General features: G+C 34.4%; 1 protein-coding gene across 2 annotated transcripts in view; it reads right to left on the minus strand.

The window, feature by feature from the left end:
* The window catches only part of nompC (no mechanoreceptor potential C), a 603,429-nt gene that overhangs the window by 261,985 nt on the left and 314,244 nt on the right, over positions 1-27,200 (minus strand). For both annotated transcript variants that reach the window (XM_081759152.1, XM_081759151.1), the window contains exon 4: positions 18,799-18,915. In XM_081759152.1, the coding sequence (XP_081615278.1) occupies positions 18,799-18,915 (117 nt within the window). The remainder of the gene's footprint in view (positions 1-18,798; positions 18,916-27,200) is intronic.

Below are 27,200 nucleotides of genomic sequence, written 5' to 3' on the forward strand. Positions count from 1 at the left end.
AGCGTTTGCGATCACGTTACGTTGGGCCACAGGAGCACTTTTTACTAGTGGCATGATCGTTAGTTGTTTTCTGCTTCCCTATCGTGTCTTGGGATCTGTTTCATCGAAAAACCGTTAGATAGCGCTAATGGCTCGATTTAGTTAAGTGAACCGTATCTTTTAGTTGAACGAGCGTGAATTGAAATCTTTTAAGTTGCCTCTTCTGCGCAATCTGCTCGGGGTGAGGTTTCTTCCGTTATTCACCCGCACGCCTCAATTCGTGTTTATATATTCACATCACACATCTATATGTGGAAATAGCAATATTGAGAATATATATATATATATATATATATATATATATATATATATATATATATATATATATATATATTCTCAATAATTTATTTCAGTACAAGTAACTTTAATTTGTAATTTTACATAAGACAGTTTAAACAAAAACCTATGTCAGGTAGGAAGGTAAGAAGGTTAAATATAAGTTGAAATTAGTTTTTCTTGAAATTATGAGTTTGAGCATGACTTTTTTTTTTTAATGCACCATAAGTTAAACTAAATTTTTGGTGTTCATCAGTCACTTCTCCAGAATTTTCACTTCTTCTCAACAAATGTAAAAAATGAAAGATAAGACATTAAAAATTTGTATGTGTAATTTCCTACACAATACAAAAGAACTTCTGGCCTCTTTTTTAAGTACATCGTAATACTCTTTATTGATGAGCAGATTGAAATTGAAGCAACGACAATCTACTTTGGCTATTTAATATTTTCGTTTCAAGTCAAAAATAACAAATCGTACTAAGTATGATTATGTGAATTTGGATTATTAAGATAGAGGTTTGTGACCAATATATTACGAAAAAAGACTATACATATGAGTAATACTAGTTAGTAAAGTAATCAATGTTTCTCAGATGGTCTTCATTTTCCAGAAGTTTTTATCAAGTAACATGATGAAGTCATAGATAATTAATTTATGAAAACGTAAATGGTTTTAGAATTTGTTTGAGTCTTGTGTTTATTTATGTATTTATTTATTTATTATATTTATTTATTTATTTATTTATTTATTTATTTCATCGTTAAGCAATAACGAGGTTATGAAGAACAAGACCTACTGTTAATGTGGGCTCCAAATAACGTCCAGTACTTGAATCTGAATCCAATTCACATTCCCGGAGGGAGCTCATGTGGTTCGGATTCCACGTTAATCAGTAGGTCCACGTCTCATATAGCCTCGCTGCTGAACGGGACGTTAAACTCAAAATCAACTCAACTCAACTGAATCCAATTCAGTATGCGACTATGTAGACCATCATGCATGATCAATACTTATAGTATTGGCCGTTCCCCACCATGGTATATTGCCTTCAAGAGAGATGGATTGTACATAACCACAGCTTCGGTCTCGGTTCTTTCAAAATTGGAAATATGCTATAAATAGCGTGTTGCTGAGAAATTAAGATCCACAGTAGTTCTGTATATTTTCCCCAAAAGACGTATTAGGGTTTATTCTCAACGTAGACTAGACTGTGTCTGTCGATTACTCCACGTGTATTGATACTAATAAGGGAACATCTTATATTGATAGTAGCGTTGCCAAATCAAACAATGTGCAATCGATAGAGGAGGGAAGAAAAGTGAGAAATCCAAAGTTTTACGGGCCGACACGCAAAAACACAGGAGATACAGAGGAAAGAAGGATCTAGAACCATGTGAAGATAGCAATGCAAAAGATACATTGACACAGAAAGAACTTCAAAATGATTAAAGTAATGGAAATTATATTTACACAACAGTATAGTAAACAAACATTGCACCCACAGACAAGCTTAATAACATCATATGTAATGCAGTGTTGCCAACTGAGCACAAAATGCAGTTTTGTTAAATGGCACGGAACACAAATTACAACATCTAGAAAATATAATTAGGGGTAGAACCATACCTGTGAAGTCGTGATGTACAGTGTTGCCAACGTTTGAAGGTAGGGCTTTATGAATTCCTATATGAATATCGGATGTAGAAGAGAACATACAGTACACGATTCTAACTAGTTAAAACCAAAATATGAGACCACAAACAATAATATAATCAGTGAAGCACGAAAATAAGGTACGAAGCACAGTGTCAAAGCAGGTTTACCCAAGTGGAAAATCAGAATAGTATCAAACACAACACACAAAACTGAAATGATGCATGCTCTTGGATTGACAATTGATTAGCAGGCTCACGTTTCTGATGCACGTAATATTGTATCACCTCACACATTATTGGTAGTCAATTTTTCAGTGTTGCTGTTGATAAAGCGCTCCACAGTGTATTGGTAATGTATGGGTTTGGGTACAAAACCTCGCGGACCAAAACCTTGCCTGGCCAAAACCTCGCCTCCCGAAACCTCGCCTGGTCAAAACCTCGCCGCCCAAAACCTCGCGGGACAAAATCTCGCCTGGCCAAAACCTCGCCGCCCAAAACGTTGCGGGCAAAATCTCGCCGGGCCAAAACCTCGCCTGGCCAAAACCTCGCCACCCAAAACCTCGCGGGCCAAAATCTCGCCGGGCCAAAACCTCGCGCCCCAAAATAAAGCCATACCCAAAATCTCGCCTGACCAAAATGTAAATGTTCCAACAGATGATAAGGATGACGGTATAAAAGACGCTGTTTCAGAAGAAGTATCACGGGTTTTTGACCAAGTTCCGCGATACCATATGAAAATTCTATTTCTGTATTAGAGGATTTCAATGTGAAGGTAGGGTGACAGGATGTTTTTAAACTGGTTATAGGGAAAGAAAGTCTGCAAAAGGAAAGTAATGACAACTAATGGGGTTAATTTCGTAAACTTTGGAACATCTAAAAACTTAAAATTTTAACAAAAATCTAATAATATTTATGAAAGTTTGAAATAATATATGAGTTTTTACGACGTCCCTTGATTATGTCCTGTAGGTTAAAGGAGACGTAGATGACCAGGATGAAGGAAATGATCGAATAAAGAAAGTGGGAGGAAACGGAAATAACCCGAGAAAGCTCACGCACACGATGTTTTGTATCTTCTTCTCCTTCTTCTTTTTCTTCTTCTTCTTCTTCTTCTCCTTCTTCTTCTTCTTCTTCTTATTATTATTATTATTATTATTATTATTATTATTATTATTATTATTATTATTATTATTTGCAATGTGGAATTGCATATTAAGAGACTCATTGGGTAAATTTTAAAGAAAAGTTTCATTCGTGGCGATGTGTTGGCCACGCGATGTTTTGGGTGGCGAGGTTTTGGCCCGGCGAGGTTTTGGCAACGCGAGGTTTTGGCCCGGCGAGATTTTGTCCGGCGAGGTTTTGGCCAGGCGAGGTATTGGGCGGCGAGGTTTTGACCCGGCGAGATTTTGTCCCGCGAGGTTTTGCCGGCGAGATTTTGGGCGGCGATGTTTCGGCCGCGAGATTTTGTCTGTATCCCAATGTATGTACTCTTCTACATCCGAAATTCATATAAGCCTATCTTCAAATGTTGGCAACACGGTACATCACGACTTCACAGATATGGTTCTAATGATAATTAGATTTTCTACATGCTATAAGTTGTGTTCCGTGCCATTTAACAAAACTTCATTTGGTGCTCAGTTGGCAACACTGCATTACATATGATGTTATTAAGCATGTCTGTGGGTACAATGTTTTCTTACTATACTGTTGTGTAAATACCATTTTGATTACTTTAATCATTTTTAATTTCTTTTTGTGTCAGTGTATCTTTTGCATTGCTATCTTCACATCACTCTAGATTCTTCTTTCCTCTGTATCTCCTGTGTTTTTGGGTGTCGGCCTGTAAAACTTTGGATTTCTAACTTTTCTTCACTCCTCTATCGATTGCACATTGTTTGATTGGGCAATGTCACTATCAATATAAGATGTTCCCTTGTAAGTAGCTCCTTTCGAGCTCTGCAACTATTGGGACATACTATGAGGGTAAGGCTTATTCTTGGTGGTAGTGATTACGAGCAGGACCTATTGGCAGAGAAAACGCTATACATTTATATACGGAAACAATTAAAACTATCCATAAGCAGTATTTTCTCAGTAGTTAACAAGTATGTAGTCAAATTTTAGTATTTTCTCCACATAATAGTACCTTTACAGGATCTTGCGTCATCTTGGTTAATCTTGTTTTATTTAACCAATTAGCTTATAAAGTATTGACAGATAAATGTTAAGATTTGTGAATTCGTCCTCTATAAGGCAAAATAAAAATATTTTGCTTTACTTAATCCGCATATCGCTGAAATTTTGTGGACAATAAAAATATCGCGGAAATCGAGGGAAATCTTGAAAAAATAATTTAATAGCTTTCTTATTTTCCCCCTAATTAAGCTAATAATGGTTACATTTTCCATAAAATCAATCATATTTACTAGAGGTAAATATAATATGTTTCTCAATTCTTCACATAGTAGAGCAATTATTAGACAAATATTAGGCAACTTAAGGCTCTAATTTCATCTAAAATAGTGGACATAAATCTTATAATTTATCTATCAGAACTGTGTCATCATTGGTTAGGTCAAATTAGAATTACGTAAAATGATGCGACACGCCCTTAAGGAGTCAGGGTACACAAGCCTGTGGATAGAGTTCCTTCGAGGCTAAGCGGTTAGCGTACGCACCTTTGGAGTGGGAGACCTGGTTCGATTCTCGGCGGGAGCTCATATGCTTCGGATTCCATCTTAAGCAGTAGGTCCATGTTTCATATAACCTCACTGTTGAACGAGACGTTAAGTTCAAAATCAACTCAACAATCCTGCCGTTATCATCAATGGTCTCCAAAGTATTCATTAAAAGAAAAATACATAAATCAAATCAGATTTGATCTATCAAGAAGACTTCTAAATATTTACGTTTATTTTTCGTATCTCCTGAAAAAGAAAGAGCAAGACAGATAATGAAAAGAAAGCTTCTTTTTACCTGGGGTGTCCCATGGTGATGATGCTTGTTTTCCATGGAGGCATCGTTAGAGCCTGTAGTAAGAACTGATGTGGTTGGAGTGGTAGTAGTAGTAGTAGCAGTAGTAGTAGTAGTAGTAGTAGTAGTAGTATCACTACCAAAACTACTACTAGTAGTAGTACTAGTGCGATTTACCGAACTAGCAACATTTTTGGTACTACCAGTATTGGTGTTACCGGTAACGGTAGTGGTTGCAGTATTAGAACGATTTTTCCTACTAGCAACATTTTTGGTAGTATCAGTAGTGGTGCTACTAGTAACCGTAGTAGTAGTAGTAATACCAGTAGCAGTAGTAACAATAGGAACAGTAATACTAGGAACTGTCTTTGATCTTATAGGCGGCAATATACCAGCGACAGATTTTTGTCTCCTTAATTTGAAAATCGACCGCGGTGATTTCTTCGGCGATTTTCGGATAACAACGTCCAAATTATCGTCACCTGCTGCGCGCTCCCCCGTGCTGCCAGCTTGTAGCGGATCCTTCTGGTTAATTTCTTTGTCTTTGTCAACACATGTACGACAATTCCTCGGTGCTCTCTTCATTGTGTTATTGTTGTGCTCAGACTGATTCTTAACCTCCTGAGCGACGCTTCTAAAGATGTAGTTACCGCACACTCTTCATACATTATCTGGACAAACACGTCTTTTGTGACTTAAAAACGCATATATTATATATATAGTATTGACGATTCCTCAAACATTAATCATGTGGGTCACGCGAATGAACAAAGGAAATAAAACGTGCTGTATCGAGTCCACATCTTAATGGAAGATTTGCCCTCTCCCCGTTTCTGTCCGCTCTGTCCATTACGGTTAAATGGAACTCAATAAAGAGCTTTACTACAATATATATACCTAGGTATAAACTTCCGTTCTAAATCCTATATTCTTCTTTTTATCGGTATTTTCTTTTCCTATGGTTTAATATCGACAAACAAGAAACATTGACGATTTTTCCTTTTTTTTTTTTTTTTTTTATAGCGACAAACAATTTCTTTTAGTGTGTGCTTACTACATTGGAAAATTACTAATGCACGTTTTAAATGCAAAATTAACACAATATTACTGTCTAAAGTTTGATTAACTAACACCTTCATTATCTAAAAATTATAACTTATGTAACTTTATTGTCTAAATTTATAGACACATGAAACTTTATTATGTATAAATTTTAAATGAAATGAAATATTTCAGGTTAACGTTCCACGATTATGCCTGTTAAGCTAAAGAAGACGGATGTTTAAGGCAACTGAATGATGATGGAAAAATCGGTGGAATAAAGCGTTTCACCACCACGTATAAATTTTAATATCGGCTCAGCTCCCTCCTAGCTAAGCCTTTGGCGTGGGGGGCCTGCGTTTTCGATGGAAGCTTAATATGTAGTTCAAACCCAACGTTAAATTGTAGGTCCCGTCTCATATAGACCCAGGTTCGATTCTCAGTGGAAGCTCATGTAGTTCGGATTCCACGTTAATCAGTAGGTTCCGTCTCATATAGCCTCGCTGCTGAAAGAGACGTTAAACTCAAAATCAACTAAACTCAAAAGATATGGGTCACCGCAATAAATTTTCTACTCCAATATCCTAAACTAAATCGTATTATGCAGCAGTTATTAATTGAAATCCACTCCTCGTATATTTTTTTTTCGGAATGAACAAAATCGTCTGAGTCGTTTTTGAAAAAATCGTCCAGAAAGAAATTACCTTCAAGAATAAGCTATCTGTCGTAAATTTTTCTCAGAATCTATTCCACAGTAGCATTGCTAATTAAATATTAGAAAAATCGTTTCAGCAGTTCTCGAGAAAATCGCATTTTATCCAATTTTTACCCTTCAGTAAACTAGTTTTTAATTTTGAGGCACGAAAAAAAATTGATCCTCTAATATCTTATGAAAACTTTAAGTTTAAAATTTGGAGAGGAAATGTTGAAGGGTACGAATCTAGACGAGTGAACAAATCTACATCTGGGCGGAGGAACAAACGGACAGATCTCCAAAGATCATATATACAGGGTGTTTCAAAACACATCGACAACTTTTGAGGTGATTTCTGACACCAAGATAAGACAAAAAGTATAACCAAACCTGGGTGCACAAATGCTTTCTTTAGGAGTTATAGGCTGCCTGAAACTTGAAATAATAAACTTTAAAACTGTGAGGCCTACCATAGTCGGGTCAAGGGTTCACTTAGGAACTAATATGTGCCCTATCCAAAAATACGTATTCAGAATCCTAAGGTATTCACAAAACAATTTTCATGGAGGGAGTTTGGCTACAGGCATATAATTTAAAGTACTCCCCAACTACTTCTATAAAAATTGTTGCGGGAGTGCGGCAGGATTTTGAAACATGAATGTTTGGATAGTATATATGCTAGTTCCTAAGTGAAGTCTTGACCCAACTACGGTAGGTCCTATAGTATTCGATCTATGGACCTATAAAGTTCATTTTCTCATGTTTTCGGCAGCCTATAGCTCCGAAAAGAAGCATTTGTACACTCAGGTTGGTCTATACTTTTTGTCTTATCTTATCACCTCCCAAATGTTGTCGATGTTGTTTTGAATCACCTTGTATATATATACGTGTGTGTGTGTGTGTGTGTGTATGAGTTGGGTAGAGAATCTTGCCCCCACCCCCAAGCAAAACTTGAAGTGGTGTCACTGTTTCCACCAGTAATTATAACGGAAATACTGGCTTTGGCCTGATGTGCAATACTGTATTACATTATCTTGCTTGTGATATAGGTTTACATGCTATCAGTGTTTCTTCCATACGTGTTTTTGGAAGATTACTGCTCACTCCCCGAAGCTATGAGAGTGCCCCCGGGAGGAGACGAAAATAATCCGTCTATAATATAACAATAAATAAAATAATAATGTTTGAAAATAATATGTACCCCCCTGAATACTAAGTGTGCCATGCAAAACACTTTTTTTTCTGAAAGAAAAACTGCATGCTATTGAAAACCCCACAGTACACGAAGCATATTATATTATTTGCTATTGAATACAGTCAGTTTCTTGAAATGTACCCTGCACTCACAGTCTATTGTGCTCAATCTGAAAATTGTGAGTTTTACAGAATACTCGTGGCGGAGAGAGAAAACCAAAGGAAGGTATTTGCTTCTCTGTTACATCCTAGTATTGCCACTGCTATGAAGCAAATAAGAAAATCTACGTTAAGACGAGAAGGATACCAATTTTTTTAAAAAAAAAAATGTAAAAAGATACGAGAGAAAAACACCACGAGTAGATTTAATATATAGACTTTGTATATATCTGTATTTTCTTCTGAGTTCATTCTATGCTATAAAATACATCCCTCCAAAGTAAAAAGTATATTTTGATACAAAATTACTTCAGTTGATATTGAAACATGTCTCTTTTGTCATTTAATTCAATGTTCCTCCTCCCACTGCGATCTATTCGTTGAGAGAAGAAGAAAGAAACGATAAAAGTTCTTCTCGGCTTACTTTATTAAAAAAGATGTAGAAACCGACAAGAAGAAGGAGAAAGAAATAAAGAGATAGAAAAGTCTGTCAATTATAGCTGCAGAAGGCTGTCTTTGAGCTCCCTTGAGCTTCCATTCCTTTATTTATACGAGAACCGCTTTTCTTAATGTAAACACTTCAACTTTTTCCATTTCATTACACGCAAAATTTCACTGTTGAAATGAGAAGACAGAAAGGGAGCAAATTTGCTGCTGTCAGCATTTCGTATTTTCTGAAAAAGACGCAAAATTAGTGAGCTTTTCGAAAAAGAAAATGTGAGGAAAAAAATTAAATACTTGATCAAGCATTTAAAGGAACTCAAAACCTTAATTTTATGATGTGTTGTTAACTATTAGGCTTTTAAACTATGCTATAAATAAGTACGGGAAACCTAATCAGTTTGTTTGTCAACAAACACTGAGAGTAAAACTTAAAAAAAATAAAAAAAAAATAGTAAAACATACAGGGTGTAATAAATTCTTGGGTCAAATTTATACAGGTGATACAGGTGATTGAATCAAAATATGTAGTTTGATATGGGAAACTAAACCAAAGATCGAAAACGGCTAGTTCAAGCGCCATACCATCTTGAAGTTTCAGCAATATATGGGAACAAATACGACGTTCGGGGACACATCAAACTCTTGTTGTATGCATCGCCAAAGAGTCCGAGGAGGACTTGCTTGCAAGAGTCCTAGCTCTCTGCCTGGTTGTTCAAGAGACCCCGGAGGTATTTGGGCAAGTGAAGCAAAATTTCCTTAGGCGTGATGCTACGCTCATCGAGGTTGGTAGTCGTCATTTTGAGCAGTTACTGTGTTTTTGGTACGTACAGTGCAGCAGCAGTACCCTCAGATGTAGTGTTATGTACAAGAAAGCAGGTTACATCGAGTTGATAAACACATTTGTTATTGAAACGTCGTACGTGTTCCCACAGATTGCTGAAACTTCAAGTTGGCGTGGCGCTTGATTTAGCCGTTTTCGACCTTCGATTTCCTATCTCAAACTACGTATATTCGACCCCTCTATCAGCTGTATAAATTTGACCAAAGAGGTTATTGACACCCTGTATATGATCAAATTGCTGCAAAGAGTATTCTATTCAAAACAATTTACTGCAAATGATTGGATGTCACACTTAGCTGAGTAGTATGAAAAATGACACATTTTTAATTTCTTTATAACTTTCCCCTATTTGTTGGAAATACTTCATATCATGATCAAAGATCAAGGTACTTTGGATATGCAATGGGTGGCAATGTCCCGACCGTTTTACTTACATTCTCTAGTTGTAAGAGTCCATTTGGATATATAGAGTACTGTAACACTCTTAGTTTGTAATAATGAATAATAAATGTTGGAATTGTAACTATTTGTTTAACATGTCAATTTCAAATATGTAATAACAAGATTTTCTAATGTCTTTCGAAAAAGCAAAACTTTGTATTGGGTTTGCAAAATTGTTTATCTGGTGGTTTTACAGAATATGTCAAACGATTTCTTCTTATTTCATATTAGCATCATGCAAAATCTCAGCGATTTTTATCTATTAGTTATAAGTAACAAGGACATTTCAAGATAAATTTTCAACACGTCACGAAATCCCAACAATAGGTTCCATCTTCCGTATCATTTGGAAGTCTATTGTAGTTTCATAAATGTTAAATGAAACTAACTTGTTTTGAGCATGTTTTTTTCTATTCTTAAGTTAGGAATTAACAACCAAAATCTAAAGGGTGCCCATCATGGCCTCCCTCGGCGAAAGTAAAAAATTTGGAATGAATTTTTTTTACATCTCACAATTATGCTGTTTAGTCTGAAGGAAACGAATGATTAATGAAATTGAATGGTTATGGAAGGAATTGATATAATGAGGAGGTATGGGGAGCGGGTGAACCTCGAGAAATCCCGCGGAAACGATGTTGTCCATAACAAACTCAGAGGCCTGGAATCTGTATCCCCTTGCTCCGGAGGGAAGATCTCTACCACTGAGCCACCGTGACTTCCACCCACCCCCCCCCAGTCAAGAATAACACTGACATGTATGTGAGTAATTATTCAGTATCTACAGAGTAGCTATTTGTTGAACCAACTAATGTAATCAATTTATCTATTGAATTCATTTTATTCTTCTGTAAAATTATCAAGCATCTTTTCTTCTGACAAATTACAATTATTCGTCAAGGGGTTATACTTTGTAAGGATCCTCACATCACAACAAAAGCACATGTATGACGACACGTGCCATTTATTTACAAGAAACAGACGATACACAAAGATACGAAGGAAACCGAAAGAAGACGGACCACACGAAAGGATCCGAAGGAGGACGAGCCACCCGAGGAGGACACATAAAAGATGGACCACCGAGGGACCTGGCGTCAGTCGACCAACTGATCGACGGTACTACTCACGTATCCGTATTATATACCTAAATCCCCCCACACTTAAACATCTGGTTCCGCCCCAACTTAAACATCTGGTTCCAAAACGCATCCGAGGCATTCTTTGGTCCATCCTTGACTTGATCAATATAAAACCGGGTTTAAATAGAACCTAAATAAGCAATCAAAGACGATACTAAGCCATGGTAATAAAAGTTACCAAAAATCCTAAAAGGGTTTATGATGTTGAATACCCGCGCTACCTTTGTTTTACCCTTTGATTCATATGGAAAATTACTTTCCTGTTTTCCTTCGAAATGAAGAAGTATCTTAATGTTATGATTTTGCTGAACGCTTTTACAGGTATAACGTTCTAGTGGATTGTAAATATGACAAAAAAAAAAAAATCTCTAGATTTGTAAAGATGTCTACTCTTCAACCGACTCAGATACTGCGAGGTACTTCAATATTTGATAACTCTTTGATAACTCTCGATTCTTCCCACCGGGAATTACGACTTTTCTGTACATTTAGTATAATTTTTAAGGATAATTTTCCAAATTTTAATATAATTTACCCTCATATTGAGTTTGCTTCGTCCTCAAAAAAAAGTTTGGACTCCTCCTAAAATAAATTCCTACGTACGTGCCTGAATGAAATTAACAAACTTACCATTGAAAATCCTTAATGTTGTTAGCCGAACAAAAATGACGATATTGTGCGAAGTATTCGTATGCGAAGGTGGTTAACCTTCTTAATTTTCTCTACCAATGTTGTAATTGAGGAGTTCTATGTAGTACTGGCCCATACCAGCATAGGCCCTTTTTATGGAGATTTCATTTTTAAATTCTTTGGTACTAATTCTATATATCCACAAAATTTCATTCTGATATCGTAAGTCTTGATGTTTCTACAGTGAAGGAATAGAGGTCGTCGTGAGACGAAAGCGAATATCTGCTGCAGTTATGTTGGCGAGGTAGTTGTTTGAACGCCAACTCGCGAGATAAATCCCATTTTGTGGATTTTTTAAGCATTAATTTTTCCGAAAGAGATCAAGGGAATTTTCGTCGAAATTGGCAACATATATGGGATTTTTCATATATATGTACAAAATCCACTCTAATAAAATTTTACAGGGCGAAAAATAAATATAATGAGTGCTCAAAGAGCGTGACATTAGTGTTAATTCTCAAATGTTAACCAGGACTTCTTTTTTAATCTCGAAAGTTCATGTTAGTGAAGAATTGGTTTGTGGAGTGTGTGATAGTCAAAAATCAACTGCCAAGCAAGGAAAATTGTGCTCTGGTAAAATAAAATAATGAAGAAACAAATGAATGAATGAGGAAAGTAAAATATCAAAAGAGCAACAATCAACTGCTCGTATGCATGTATATGGAAAACGAAGATTTTCCAATATCGTTAGCTTCAGCATGAGATGGAGGCACAAAAGTGTGATGGGTACACTGCATTTCAGATAACAAACAATACTTGTTTTCGATTAACGAATATTTATTTACGAACTATTTTATGTTCGCGAAAGATTGAATAGTTTCATTTCAATTTTTTTATTATTATTATTATTATTATTATTATTATTATTATTATTATTATTATTATTATTATTATTTTCTTGTAATTAGTATAAGGGGGAAAATTTAAAAGCAGAATGAGATTTTTGGACTCTTGAAATGGGATTTTGTAATTTTCCAGGTTGGCATCAATGGTTTGAACAGCGTTCAACATGTCGCAGTGTGTTTGCACGAATTCGAGTATAATCCCAAGAAACAGAAGAGACAGTCAAATATGCTCATGGTAACATTTTGCTCCTGAATTACCATGAAATTTGGTGTTACTGTGAAACATATATTTCTTGTCAGGTGTCACTCTTGCAACCAGTGTGATAGGAATGTTGGTTTGTGCTCCTTGAAAGTGGACAAGGATGAAAAAGTGCTTACCCTTGACAAACACGTTTAAGTCCTGAAAGCAAATCGAAAACACCCCTTTCCTTTTATAGTAAAACGTGGGGCCCCTGTTTTCAAACAGTGGAAGGATGGATTCACAACTATAATAAAAAGTAAACCATCAGCAACTTGATATCCTTTCAAGATTCAGTCGTATGTAGGACTTTGTTTCGAATTATCAGGTCATATTCTAGCTGCTGATGCATATACTGGTGCGTACATGCCTATTAAGTATTTTACTCGATCGGACTGTGACGTAAATCTTGCAGATACATTGTTAGGAAGTCAACCACTGCAGCCGAACGCAGCTAAAGGACTAGACGTACGGAGTTTGTCCTTTTCCCGGATCCAGATGTTACTTGGTACGAGAAAGTGTTCCGTCAAGTCAGACATAGGGGATGCTGAGGATGATTTTCATGAGTAGATTTTACCAACTGTACATAATGCATGTTTCCAGTGACCAGGTTTGTTACATGCAGTGGCGTAGGGAAGGGGTGGTCCCAGGGGGCCAAGCTTCCCCCCCCCAAAGGGTTCCGACAATTTACTTTGGTGCTAAGATGTTTGTAATTCTTTTTTTCCCGAAGAAACTGCAATTGCCTTCCACGTACTCTATTTCAGAACATAACATGTCACTAAACAGTTTCTAGACAAGCTAAATGAAAGAAAGGAGGGGTAAAAATAAAGATTTTCCTTTGATGTTTTGGTTTCTTGAAATGAAAAAAATTTGAGGAAAAAAATGTTAACAGGAGAGGGTGGAAAACAATAGTAAACACTTGTAGCATATGACTATCTACCAGCAATATCTTATGTTTGATTTGCTTAAGTTAGACGAGTTCAGGGTGTCGAAATAAGAATTTCTTTTCCAATTGCAAAATGTCGCAAAACGGTTAACAAAAAGTGGTTAAAGCAGAAAGAAGGAAATTGTGTTAATTTCAGTGAGGAAAATGTGCAAAGAAACCAAAAAACAAGGGAGAAAAATCTAAACAAGATATTAATTCAGAGGAAGACTCGCAAATCGTTTTAGGAAAACGGCTAGAACGAAAACATGATAGTAGTGGTGTTCAAAAACAGCAATTGAGAAGCAACGAAAAAATATCTAGAGAAGTCAGGACTTCAGAAAAGATATAATAATAATAATAATAATAATAATAATAATAATAATAATAATAATAATAATAATAATAATAATAATAATAATAATAATAATAATAATAACAATAATAATAATAATAATAATAATAATAATAATAATAATAATAATAATAATAATTATTATTATTATTATTATTATTATTATTATTAAACACTCGATCCTAGTGTTTCGTGTAAAGATCTTTCTGTATTTGTGAAGGAAAGTGCTAATGTTAATGTTACTAAATGTGTACAGTTAAAAACAAAACACAGTAGTTATTCCTCGTTTTATGTAGCTGTAGAAGAAAATGATTTTGATTGTGTCTATAATCCGAATGTTGGCCAGATGGTGTCTTATTTACTAAATTTATGGGTCGACTAAAGGAAGAAATTGTGTGCCATGAAGTTAGAGCTGAGAAGGTGGATAGTAAAGGTAAAAAAATAGCATATACTAGTATAAAATAAGTATGACGCACTTGCGATTATATTATCAAAATGCTAATGGAATTAATACTAAAGAGAAGGTATTTATAGATGAAGTAAATTGTAATGACTTTGATATTTATTGTATCACTGAAACTTGGTTAAAAGAAATGAATCAACACTTTGTACAATTATCATATAATTACAATACTATACGTAAAGATAGAAACTTGGCACTAGAAAACAAGACTAAGGGTGGGGGCTGTATAGTTATCATAAAAAAGGAATATGCATATGAAATTATAACTCCCCCAGATGATATTCTTGATATTATTATAGTTAAAGTTTTAATCCCTGACAACAAGCCATTATTATTGTGCTTGCATTATATTCCCCCTGACTTTCCATTGAAGAATTTTATTAACTACTGTGAATGGTTAACCACTTTTCTAATAACAAGAAATTGTAACCTTATAGTTTTAGGTGATTTTAACGTAGGTGGAATAGATTGGGCTACTGGAACTATAACCACATATAACTATTACACTATGAAAAAAGCTGACAAAGTAATTGAACTAAGTAATATATTTAATCTAAAACAATTGAATAGGTCGTATGATCCTAATAGGAAAGATAAAGTTCTTGACCTGTTGCTAACCAACATGGATAATAGTTCCATTGTGTATGATGTCCCACCTTTAATAAAAATTGACCGCTTCCATCCACCTTTAGTTTTTGAATGGGAGGTAATTAAAAGTAATAATAACAATCAAGACAATATCTTTAACCAAACAAAAGTTTTTGATTTTAAGAATGCTGACTTCTTAGGTGTATATCAAGGTATCAAGGCAATGAATGAATTGAATGTAGATACAAGTGATATTAACACTATGACCAACAGTTTCTATGATAGTATATATAATGTTCTAGATACTTATGTACCTAAGAAAGTAGTCATTAATAAGCTCAAGTTTAAAGACCCCTGGATGAATAGGGAACTAAAAACTTTAATAAATAAGAAAACTAAATGTTTCGTCAAAGCAAGACAAACCAATGACAGTATGTGGTACCAAAGGTATTCTACATTACGTAAAATTGTAAAAAAAAAATATCTAGAAGCAAGAAAGGCCTATTATCTTAGTTTAGAAAACAGCATTGTTAGTGACAATAAGGTCTTCTGGAAAGTATTTAAAAACTCAGGTGACAAAAAATTACCTAATGAAATGAAATATAATGAAACAGTAGCTACTGCACAGACTGATGTTGTGGAGCTGTTTAAAGAAATGTTCAGTGAAAATTTTAATTTGGGACTAAGTCATGTAAATGGCCATAACATGTATTCTACATCACCTATTTGTAGCGGAGATATAATTAATATACCTAATATTTCTGAATCGGATGTCCTTAGTGCAATTAAACAGATTAATGGAAGTACCTCTCCTGGTCCAGATAACATACCGTACTATATAATAAAAGCATGTGGTACTGAGTTATCATCCATTCTAGCAAATATATTCAATGAATCTCTCAGATGTGGAGAGTTTCCATCGACATGGAAACAAGTATATATTGTACCTGTACATAAAACAGAAGATAGAAGTAATATGAAAAATTATAGGCCAATCACATTAGTTAATGCATTTAGTAAGATATTTGAAATAATAATACATAACCATATATACTTTAATGTAAAAAATAAACTAACTGAATTTCAGCATGGGTTTTATAAAGGCAGATCAATTGTTACGAATCTTGTACATTTTACAGATTTTACGTACTTAGCTCGCTCTTAAAAACAGACTACAGGTTGACACTATATATATTGATATGTCAAAGGCTTTCGACTCTATAGAACATGGACTTCTAGTTCGTAAATTATCCAATGTTGGTCTATCTTCTCAATATATTCGATGGTTCCAAAGTTATTTATCAAACCATCATAAGTTAGAGTGAAAATTGGTCATATAACTTCCAGTAATGGCTGCATAAAGAATGGTATACCTCAGGGATCTCCTTTAGGACCACTTCTTTTTTCATTATTTATTAATGACCTGACGGAAAAGATTAAATTCTCAAATATATTATTATATGCGGACGATTTGAAGTTATTAAGAGTAGTGAATAGCGAATATGATAACTACTTACTCCAAAAAGACTTGGATAGTATTAGTATATGGTGTAAAAATAATCTACTGAAAATAAACTGTGATAAAACTAAGTTTATTTCATATACCAATAAGACGCAATACTATGTTAGCAAATATGTCATAAATGGAATATCGCTGCAGAAAGTTGAAAAGATTAAAGATTTAGGCCTAATATTTTATATGAATATGAAATTTAATTATCATATTAATGACATAGTACATAGAACACGAAAGACTATAGGGTTTGTATTTAGACAGTGGCCTGAGTTTAAAAATGCAAATACATATGTCTATCTATTTAAGGTACTTGTAAGACCCAGATTAGAATTTGGTGCAATTATATGGAATAATATATCCACAACATTATGTAGCAAAATTGAATAGGTTCAAAAATGTTTCATTAGACTATTGTGTAGAAATAAGAAAAAAGATTACTACTCTCATAGTTATGATTACTGGAACGAATACTGGGGGTTGCAAGAATTACATGTAAGAAGAAAAATGATAGAGAAAAACTTTATTCAGAAAATTTTAGATAATAGATATAGTAGTGAATACTGCCTACATAATATAGGTATAAGGGTACCAACATATAACCTTAGAAAAGCATCGGAAATGATTCCCATGAATAAAAATTCTATAATTTTAAGAAAACTGACAAGTTCTTTTAATATATTATCGGGATAATTATATTTATTGAACTGACGTATAGATTTTAATAGGTATGTATGTTTTATATAGTATATCTGTATGTTTGACGGCATCCTTATTTTAAGGACAATTTTAAGAAAATTGACTAACTATTTTAATGAATAATGAATTAATCATGTTTATGTAGACAAGATAGAAATAATAAAATTATGTGTATATTATAAGATAGACAATGACCTCCTGTCGTCGAAACAAATGTATTGTTAATATTAAAAGGAATATAAGATGTGTGTTATAACCCTTAGTTCTATGACTAAGTGCTGTATTTTTGCTATCTGGCTGTTCATGGCACTAAAATAAATATATTATTATTATTATTATTATTATTATTATTATTATTATTATTATTATATTATTATTATTATTATTATTATTATTATTATTATTATTATTATTATTAAAACTAAACATTCTGACGCATCAAACGCATATATAATACATTAAAGTAGTCCATGTATTATGTAGAAACTGGACATGTAACCAGTAGCGTAGCCAGAATTGTCGTTTGGGGGGGCTTAGTGTTATATATATATATATAACACTATATATATATATATATATATATATATATATATATATATATATATATATATATAACACTAAGCCCCCCCAAACAACAATTCTGGCTACGCTACTGGTTACATGTCCAGTTTCTACATAATACATGGGCTACTTTAATGTATTACTGTTACATGTATATTGTTCTGTTTACTTTATCTGTGTTCCTTACTTTGTAAATACGTTACTTTACTCATTTTCACGAAGTGTTAAGATACGATTGCTGCGATACATGTAGACAATAATCCTACAAAGTCGTTCTCCCTAACAAGGGCCTATAAAAGCCTTTTTAACAGCATTCATATTTATGTAATAGCGAAATGAATTGTTAATTTCTATGTAGTTTGTAGAAGAAAAATAATAAATTTATGTTTCCCTTGTAGAGTGCACATGCTCAAACCTTAAATTGAAAAAATATATCTATGTTTAAAATGCTTACACGCAATTTTCTCAAAACATGGCTCCCCGTTATGGGCCATTGTTACATAGAACTCCTCAATTGTAATTTCCCGTGAAATTGCGTTATGGCTGTTTCAGAAACTTTTTCCAAATTAAAAATATGAACAATATAACTACATAGAAATATTCAATTAACGTTCAAAATGAATCATATAGCACCTAACTGACACAATAAATATCTCTATGCTCTGTATCTGTCATAATTGCTTTCTTGTTTGTCTTGTTAACATTAATTGCAGGATGAACTATATATTACCTACACACACGACATAACGAAAGCATTCGAGACACATAAATCTTGCTAATGTTATACTACATATGTACATTAGTAGTGTTCATGTAGGAGATAGGTCATGATGCAGTATGTTGTGATTTTTTTAAAATCAGGTCAGGAAAAATTAGTTGAAATATTTATCCTGTACTACAGCGCTATATATATGAAAGACATATGAGAAACCCTTCGTTTGTAAATTAAGAAGAAAGAATTTAAAACAGTAAAACGAAAGACAATCAAACATGTAAGATATTTGAAATAAGTGGTACTTACCGCATCAGGTCGAACACGAATATCTTTGTTGGAGGCAGCCAGTAAGCACCTGAGAATACTTGTCGCTGTTCCTGTTTGTCGACTGGCCACCATATGTACCGCAGTTTGACCTCTTTTCTGAAATAGAAAACAAATTCATTTGAGTTAGGACTAATAACAAGGATTAAATAAATATTTGTGTACATATGTGCGTGCATATTCAGGGAGATTGAAAAGTCTCAAGGTAACATTTTTTTTTAAACAAACGATGGACTAAACTTCACTTTAGAAAATTAGGTTAGGTGTCTATAATTTAGAGTGCTTCCAGGTTAAGGCCACGTCTTAAAATACGTGGATCAACGTCACAGCCTGTAAATAGCAGTGTGATAAAGTGAAGAAACAAACAACACTAGAATTATACCACAAATGTAATTCTGTAATTAGTTACTTAATATCTGTTGCGGTTCAAAATTTATTTATACCTGAATAATGAGATCTGTTGGTTTGTTGCAGGTTAACGGAAGATGGCCCGGACAATGTAAGAGAGGATATTTAGTAATCTATTGGCTAAAGAATGCAGCTATGAGGGTTGCACGGGAAGTTTCGGGAATCACGTACTGGAGATGATGTAATCTCTTATATTTTGTTGTAATTATAAACTGTCATCTTTGTTCACTCTAAATGCAAAACCATGTAACTTGGAATCTTTGTCATTGCAGGGCACCAGTATGAAGTGAGATGGTCGTGATCAAAAATGGAACTGACGAGAGAGCACTTTCGTGCCATGCTTTATTACGATTTTCGACAAGGGTTAACACAGCAAGATTGTGTTTGGTGGATGACTGCTACTTTTTCTGATGAAGCCCCATCCCAGGCTATAATTTGCAGGTGGTTTCAGGAATGCAGTGTAATACGCATAATTATATATATATATTAATTAACTACATTCATTGCTTAATTATATATATATTATTTAACTATATTCATTAAGGTTAACAAAGTATAAAAAAAACAAGACGGCTGCAAACATCCAATTCTTTTCTCCTTTTAAAAAAAAGAAAACAAGACAGAAGATAGTCCTCATTATTTTACGGCCATACACGAGAGAAAAATAGGGAACAAGCATGTAAGTTTCGTGGTTTCTTTCATGAAATTTTAGACTGTAGCGTCTTTACCACCCTGGAGAGAAATTTTAACATAGACAATTCAGTGACTGATACGAAACAGACCATTTATTTATTTTAAGATTGTTACTTGTAGCTTGTCACCAAGGCACTTTCAAGAAAATGACCATAGATATAACAGACGAACTGCGGTTTTAAACCGTGGGTGAACCATTTCCCAAAACTAGCTAACATGCACACAGTTCAGACTAACTGGGGACAATACTAACAGAAACAGAATGTTCAATACGTTGTCACATTTATAAGAGCAATAAGCACGCAAAATTTTAAAGTATAAATAAAGCTTCGCTACTAAGAGCGTATAATAAAATAGATAACATTGCCGCGAGAGGGATAATACTATTTAGTAATGAGACGAGCGAGAATAATGAGCTATATAATGAATTATTAGAATTAGACGCGTAGAGATGTGGCAACAGTTAAACACATTTTTAAAAGAAACTGCCCAACGCTGTGAATCTGACACTTCGCTTCGGAAAAGAAGAGAAAACCACCCAAAATCGGCTACGTAAGGGGTCCAGAATGGCTGGCCATGACGCTAGAAAAATATTTTAATTATTCGACACATAAGCGAAAACACAAACCGCATGGTGACAGACAAGTAACACGACTAAGTTTTGTAGTCATTTTAAGAAATTTTATCAAGACTCTCCGGCGTCTCTCGATATTTATTAAGACAAGTAACATGTACTACGAGGAGACCTAGTCCCCAAGAACGGTCAGTCTGCAGCCGCAAGAGAGAGAGAAAGAAAAGAAAAGGTCTTTGAAAAGCAACCCTAAGAAAGAAACAAAAACATCACAGAACAAGGAACGTAGAAAGATGAGGGGGTAGAAATACACAGGAAGAAAAGTGGGGGAATTTTCTTAACTAAAATTACTGTAATACGTAACAATGATCAAAGTTGAGTTTATTTTATACGCAAATCTAAACAAATAAATGGAGCACTATTTCTTTGAAAGGATTTCCCTATGTCTGTCTGTCTGTCTCTCTCTATCTCTATGTATATGACATCTATATATTACGTATAATCATATAAGTATTAACAGTATCAATTTAGTGCTAGGCAAAAGATCATTCCTAAACTAGTTAAAAGCTGTACATTATCTGTGAAAATATTTAGAATAAAATACCATTATTATTATTATTATTATTATTATTATTATTATTATTATTATTATTATTATTATTACTGGTAACTAGTATTTTGCATAAAGAATTGTTAAAAAGGAGGATCATTTCAGTTGTGTATAACATATTCAAGTAGATATAGACATTTTATAGGGTTACCATAATTATCATTAGTCTTATTTAACCAACAAATATTATTATTATTAACACTATCAGTGATAGAAATATTGTTTTATTCAACATTATTAATACCACCATTATTATATCAAGATAAGATTGTCATAGAAATATAAATATTCGTATTCCAGTAAGCAACGTCTGAGAAAATCAAATTAAATTGTCACAAAAGAATATAATATTTAATAAATCGGGTTTGATAAATAGTAAAATCTATATTTGAAAATAAGATAATTTCGTAAGGCATTCACATTTGTCACTGGAGGATCATTCAAAATTGGTAGCGCGGCAACCTCAGCGGGGTGTCTCTGGCTAAAGAGGGTGACTTTGAAAAAAAAAGGGGGAGGTCTTTCTTAAGAAACAGGAGAAAAACCAATGAAAAGAGAGGGTGGTCAAGAAAAAGGAGAGAAACCAATAAGACAGAAAATGGAACTTAATGAAACGAAATGAAAAGAACAATTATTGGTTAGATTAGACAAGGGGTGTGTCAAAATGAAAAAAAAAATGGTCAAGGGGTGTGTAAAGGACAAATAGGAAAGGAGAAACAAAAATGAATAAGTAATTAGTGTGAAATGATAAAAGAAGAGGACAGAAAGAGGACAAAAAAGTTTTTAGTTAGGTTGAGAGAGTCAAGTTGTCGAGATCATCGAACCGCGAAGTCCAGACTAAATTCAGGAGTAACAACCCGTATAATAATACATCTTCGCGCCCTGAGCGGTGAAAGACAGTTTCAGTGGGGCAAGTAGTGGTAGAAATGCGGGAGGCCGCAAGAGTACGCTATTTTCGGGCGGTGACAAAAGGACAGTAGTTACAATTCCATCTTATAACGGAAAACAGATAAGTATAATAGTTTAGTCAACGTATTATACAAGTGCAACATTGCCTGTAGTGATAAAACTCCGTAAATGGAGTAAGCGTTTGGAACTCTGCAGACTTTTCAAGAGTGTGAACCATCTGAAACTTTCCGGGGAACGAGACAACAAAGCCACACGGAGACCTTCCAAGGAGACAGCAGAGCTACCTTACTAGAAGAAAAGGAAGATGTTCAATGGACAGTAATCAGAAAGGAGGTAAAGTGGCAAACATTTCATTAACTGAATTTTGAGTGCAGTGTGCGATAAAGCTAAAATTCCAAATGACACCCTCGATTTAAAGTTATTTATAATTTGAGCAAAATTAAATTTCCTCCCTTTTGTAATTATTGGTGTTAAAGAAAAGGCCAACTTATATTCTTGTGTTGGGTGAAGTATAAAATATTTTCAATCAACCTGTAAATTCAATCAGAGTTAAATACAATTCTGCTATTAATATAAAGTTGATATTCTATAAATAACATTTATCATTCAACATCGTGATAACTGTATGCATATTTGTAACTTTTATTTTATTTCTCATTTCAATTATTAAAATAGCTAAAGGAAAAATGGAGTTTTCATTAACCAAAATTTATTGTTGAACAAATAAACAGTTATGGTACAGGTAACTTTAGATGGAAAGCTAGCAGCAAACAGAGGCTCGACAGAAGCCCGAGGCCACGAAACCCTGAGATAAGAGTAAGTAATATTTTGACTTTAAAGTTTCAGCGATATTTTCACATTTATTACGCAGTAAGCTTCCAGCCAGCGCGGCCCATTTCTTTTACAGCAGATGTGGTTGAGTCATCCTGAGTAATGAGGATCGTGAAGGTCGACCATCGACAATCATTGTGTCCAAAAACATTGAAACTGTTCGTGAATTAATTAGCACTGATTGACAAGTGACTTATCGCGAAATTCAGAGGAAACATTAACATGAGCCAAATACAAACAATATTGCGTGATCATTTAGGTGTGAGAAAAAGTTTTCCCTCGTTGGATCCCACACAATTTAACTCAAGCACAAAAAGACGCCCGTGTAAAGTAGTGCAAAGATATGACGAAACAGTTCAAGTCTGGATTATCTAATTTGGTGTTTAACATCGTAACAGGTGATGAAAAGTACTTTTATGCATACGAACCGGAATCAAAGTGACAATCTGCTGTGTGGGTGGTCCGCGATGAACCTAAACCAACCAAAGTTGTTCGTGCATGCGTGTCTCCAAACAAATGATTGAATCATTTTTCGGGAAATCAGGTCATATTGCAACTGTCCCGCTGCAGAACCGTAGAACAGTCGATGCAAAATGGTACACAACCATGTCTACCAGATACTGAATGTAAGCCGAAGTCCAACCCCAAACGCGGAATCATGCTGCATCACGATAAAGCCAGCTCCTTGGCACAAGTGATTTTCTTGAGCAGAAAAACGTTGAAGTGATTACACATCCCGCTTATTTTTCTGATTTAGCCCCCATTGATCTCTTTTCGTTTTCGACAACCAAGAACATGTTGCTTGGGAAGCGCTTTTGCACTCCAGAAGAAGCCATCGAGGCATACAAACTACATATTTTACAGGTACCACCTTTGGAGTGGCATTTTAAAATGTGGTTATGTCGTATGAAACAATGTATTGCTGCACAAGGGGAGTATACTTTGAAAGGCAATAGAAATTGCTGTAGTATGATGTTCTTGTGTTCTATCATTTTTTTTTTTCGAAACTTTCAGTGCAACCCTCGTACTGTGTCACAGCCGTCGACTTCAACAACATGCACTCCGAGATTCTTCAGTAAGTCATGGCAACATTATGCCTGTGATAGTTATGTCTTTTGAAATACATGTAATGTGGTATATAAGCCCAGTAGTGACCATCCAAACATGACTATCGACGAGGGAACGTCAGTTGGTCCCGGAATCTTTGGCCAAAATTTAAACGGGAAGCAAATGATGTCAATCAGAGAGAGTATCAGTCAAGCGTCCATTATACTGATACTGTAAACTCATTTGTAGCATCTATGTAAAAGGCAAATTAATCGCTTGAATTTAAGAGAATGTAACTTTTTTTTATGATTTTCACTATTTTTTGATGAATGGAGATGCTTAGGGGTAGACCCTTTGATTTGTATTAGAAGAGTGTACAGTATTTGTCTTAAAAGATGCCAGTTTCGGAATTAGAGCACATAGCGCACAGAGCACATAGCGCATAGAGCACTACACATAGCGTATTTGTAGTTAAAAGGGCGTAACTCCACACAAATGCCCCCTTAACTATAAACACCGCATGTGCTTACCTTCTAATTACGTTATGACTGGTATGTTTTGCAGCACTCCTTTCTATGCATGTCGTATCTGAAAAGCGTGTCGGGCGTGTAAGATATTTGAAAGTGAAAATCACATTTGTGAAGAATCTCAGAGGACTTCATACATGCAATGTCATTTCTGTTGCAGACAGAATCCACATTAGAAATTACATTCAGAGTTGTCCATTCAAAAGTAGTCACTACACAGAAAGGAAATAGATATTCTTGACGCTGAGATGTCAATCAAGGTAATGTACGATATACGCGTATCAGCAGAAACACCATGATTTCAAAATATATTACATTACATTTTGAGGAGATTTTAAAGGTAAATTTAACTATAGATTTAGGCAACCGTTAGTGGACTGTAGTAGTAATTGTGAAAAATTCATGATAAAATGAAACCACCCATATTCATTCAGCAAGGCGTACAGCTGCATGGTTTACAAGAGACGGCCTAGGAAATTTTCTACAGCTTTTAAGTAAATGCCTTGAAATGCTCATGTTGCAAAGAAAAATGGAAACGTACTAGAAATTGCTATTATGCAAAACGTATGTTTGCCAAAGGTTGTTGTGCAGTAACTTTCCTATATGAGACAGCTCACTGTGAATAACGTTTGTATTCACAATATTAAAACAAATAAGATCACAATGTACGCCCACCATGAAGATCAGACAATGAAGGATGCTGCTGTAATGTGTTTGATATTGTTGCACTTCCTACAGTCAGTGCCACCGTGTTTCAACGAAGTGTATAGCGATAAGTGTTGCGGTCAAAACAAAAATGACGGTATTGAAAGTTTTTAATCTGAATAGATCCGTTTCATACTAGATCAAAGATTCGAAAATGACTAAACGATGACAAAAAGGCCAATGTTCTTTGTGTAATGCTTAAAGGAAGGTAGCAATGAAGACAAGGAACAGTTAATTATTATTAGTAATATTAGTAATTCCTTCTGTACTAGTATTCCCATTTTTCTATGCGTAAGTTTGATAGTATTCTTAGTTGAAAACTATGTTTAGTTCTGTCTTAGAATGTGATTCCTAAAACCATTTTTACTTGCTATCATTTTAGTCTGCTTTTGAAATTGTATTCTGTCTGTAAATTCATTTCATATTTAGCAGTTAGTATAATTTTAAGTATCTTTTTGTAATTACACTTTGTAGATTCCTAATTTAGACAAAGTTTGAATTGGTTGTTTTCATTTTCAGCAAAATTACTGGATAATTATTCTCTCCTTTCCTTGTATTGTTACTAGTTTTTCACAATTGTAATGCTGAATAAACAAACAAACAAACAAACAAACAATGATTTCACAAGCTGAAAAGGTATATTTTAGAGTTCCTCGAGTGTGGCGTATCCGCCATATTCCATTATCGGTCAACAAAGGCAGATCTCACGACAGGTGTATCTGACATTTCCACCATTTTGTTAAAAAACAAAAAATCTAACGTTTTTATATAATCCCTCGTACCATAAAACTTCCTCCTTCATTTTTGATTTTAGCGCTATAAAACCCGCAGCTTTATAATTACAGAAAATATTGTGTTGTGTTAGTTATAAGAAGAGACAATAACGTTTTTGGATCTCTTGAAAATTAGCTACAACCTAGTTACACTTCTTTGTGAGCCCACCGACGATAGCGCTGATTTGAAGGTCACAGCCATGATTCAGAATTACCCTAAACCATATGCTTTCTATTCCAGTTTATACACATCAACTCTGACCTGCCGTAACCTCATCCGTTTCGAAGAAAAAATAACGATATCTTCGTCATTTTGAATGCTTTGTGTATAAAATGTTTGAGGAACACGTACATGAGTGCAGTGAACAACTTCAATTGTAAAATAGATAACCTGAAGGATATATGCAATAGAAATAAATGATTTCTGTGAGGGAAAAGTGTTTATGTAAGGTTATGAAGTTTTTTGATTATCGGACTTCGAAACAGCTGAAATCGATAATATAATACAGGTTCCATAAGTAATAAACATGGGAAACTAAAAGTATTTTCTTTACTTTCGTAGGCTTATATAGAAATTATACAACAAGATTTATTTTCTATGTCTCTTAAGAAGAAACGGTCAAGTTCAGTCGTAACGCGATATACAATCTCCTTTACCTTTTGCATATACAGTAAACCCTAGATTGCTGCCATGTTAGTGTTATTGGTACAATTGCTTGTTTCAAAGACTGAAATTTCTAAACCATAAATTCTACATATGAAATTGTCCAATGAAATTCTGACGAATCCGTGCGATAGCGCTGGTGTGTGGTCAAAGGAAATATTTGCGTCATCGAAGGTGGGTAAACAAAAGTTGTGACAAGACATCGGTTTTGGCAGTGATACGAGTTCCTATGGCACTTCTAATAGTTTTACATTAGTTACACTATACTTGTAAACATAAAATACAGCTTTTGTACACTGTACAGAAATGTTCCACTGGTGCAAAATAATATCTAATACAGTCAACTTCTGTATGTAGTCACTTATTTTAATCGTCGTAAAGCATTTGTAATGATTTTGCACTAGTGATCCTACAGTTGTAAACATAAAATAAAGCTGAATTACTATTTAATTCTGCCGCCTGCAGAAATTTATTCCTTAGAAATGTCTTTCCGTGAAGAGTATTGAATTGTACGTGTAAATTTTGCAAAATGTGATGTGCCTAAATTTAGGAAGCAACGAAGATGCAATTGTGTATTGAAAAGAATCAGTGGAAACATAGTTTATAAAATAATAAAACATAATACCTCTGGCAAAACCTTTGCTTGTCT

The sequence above is a fragment of the Thermobia domestica genome, chromosome 5 (genome assembly GCF_964235325.1).
Source record: "Thermobia domestica chromosome 5, izTheDome1.hap1.1, whole genome shotgun sequence".
Classification (NCBI taxonomy): Eukaryota; Metazoa; Arthropoda; class Insecta; order Zygentoma; family Lepismatidae; genus Thermobia; species Thermobia domestica.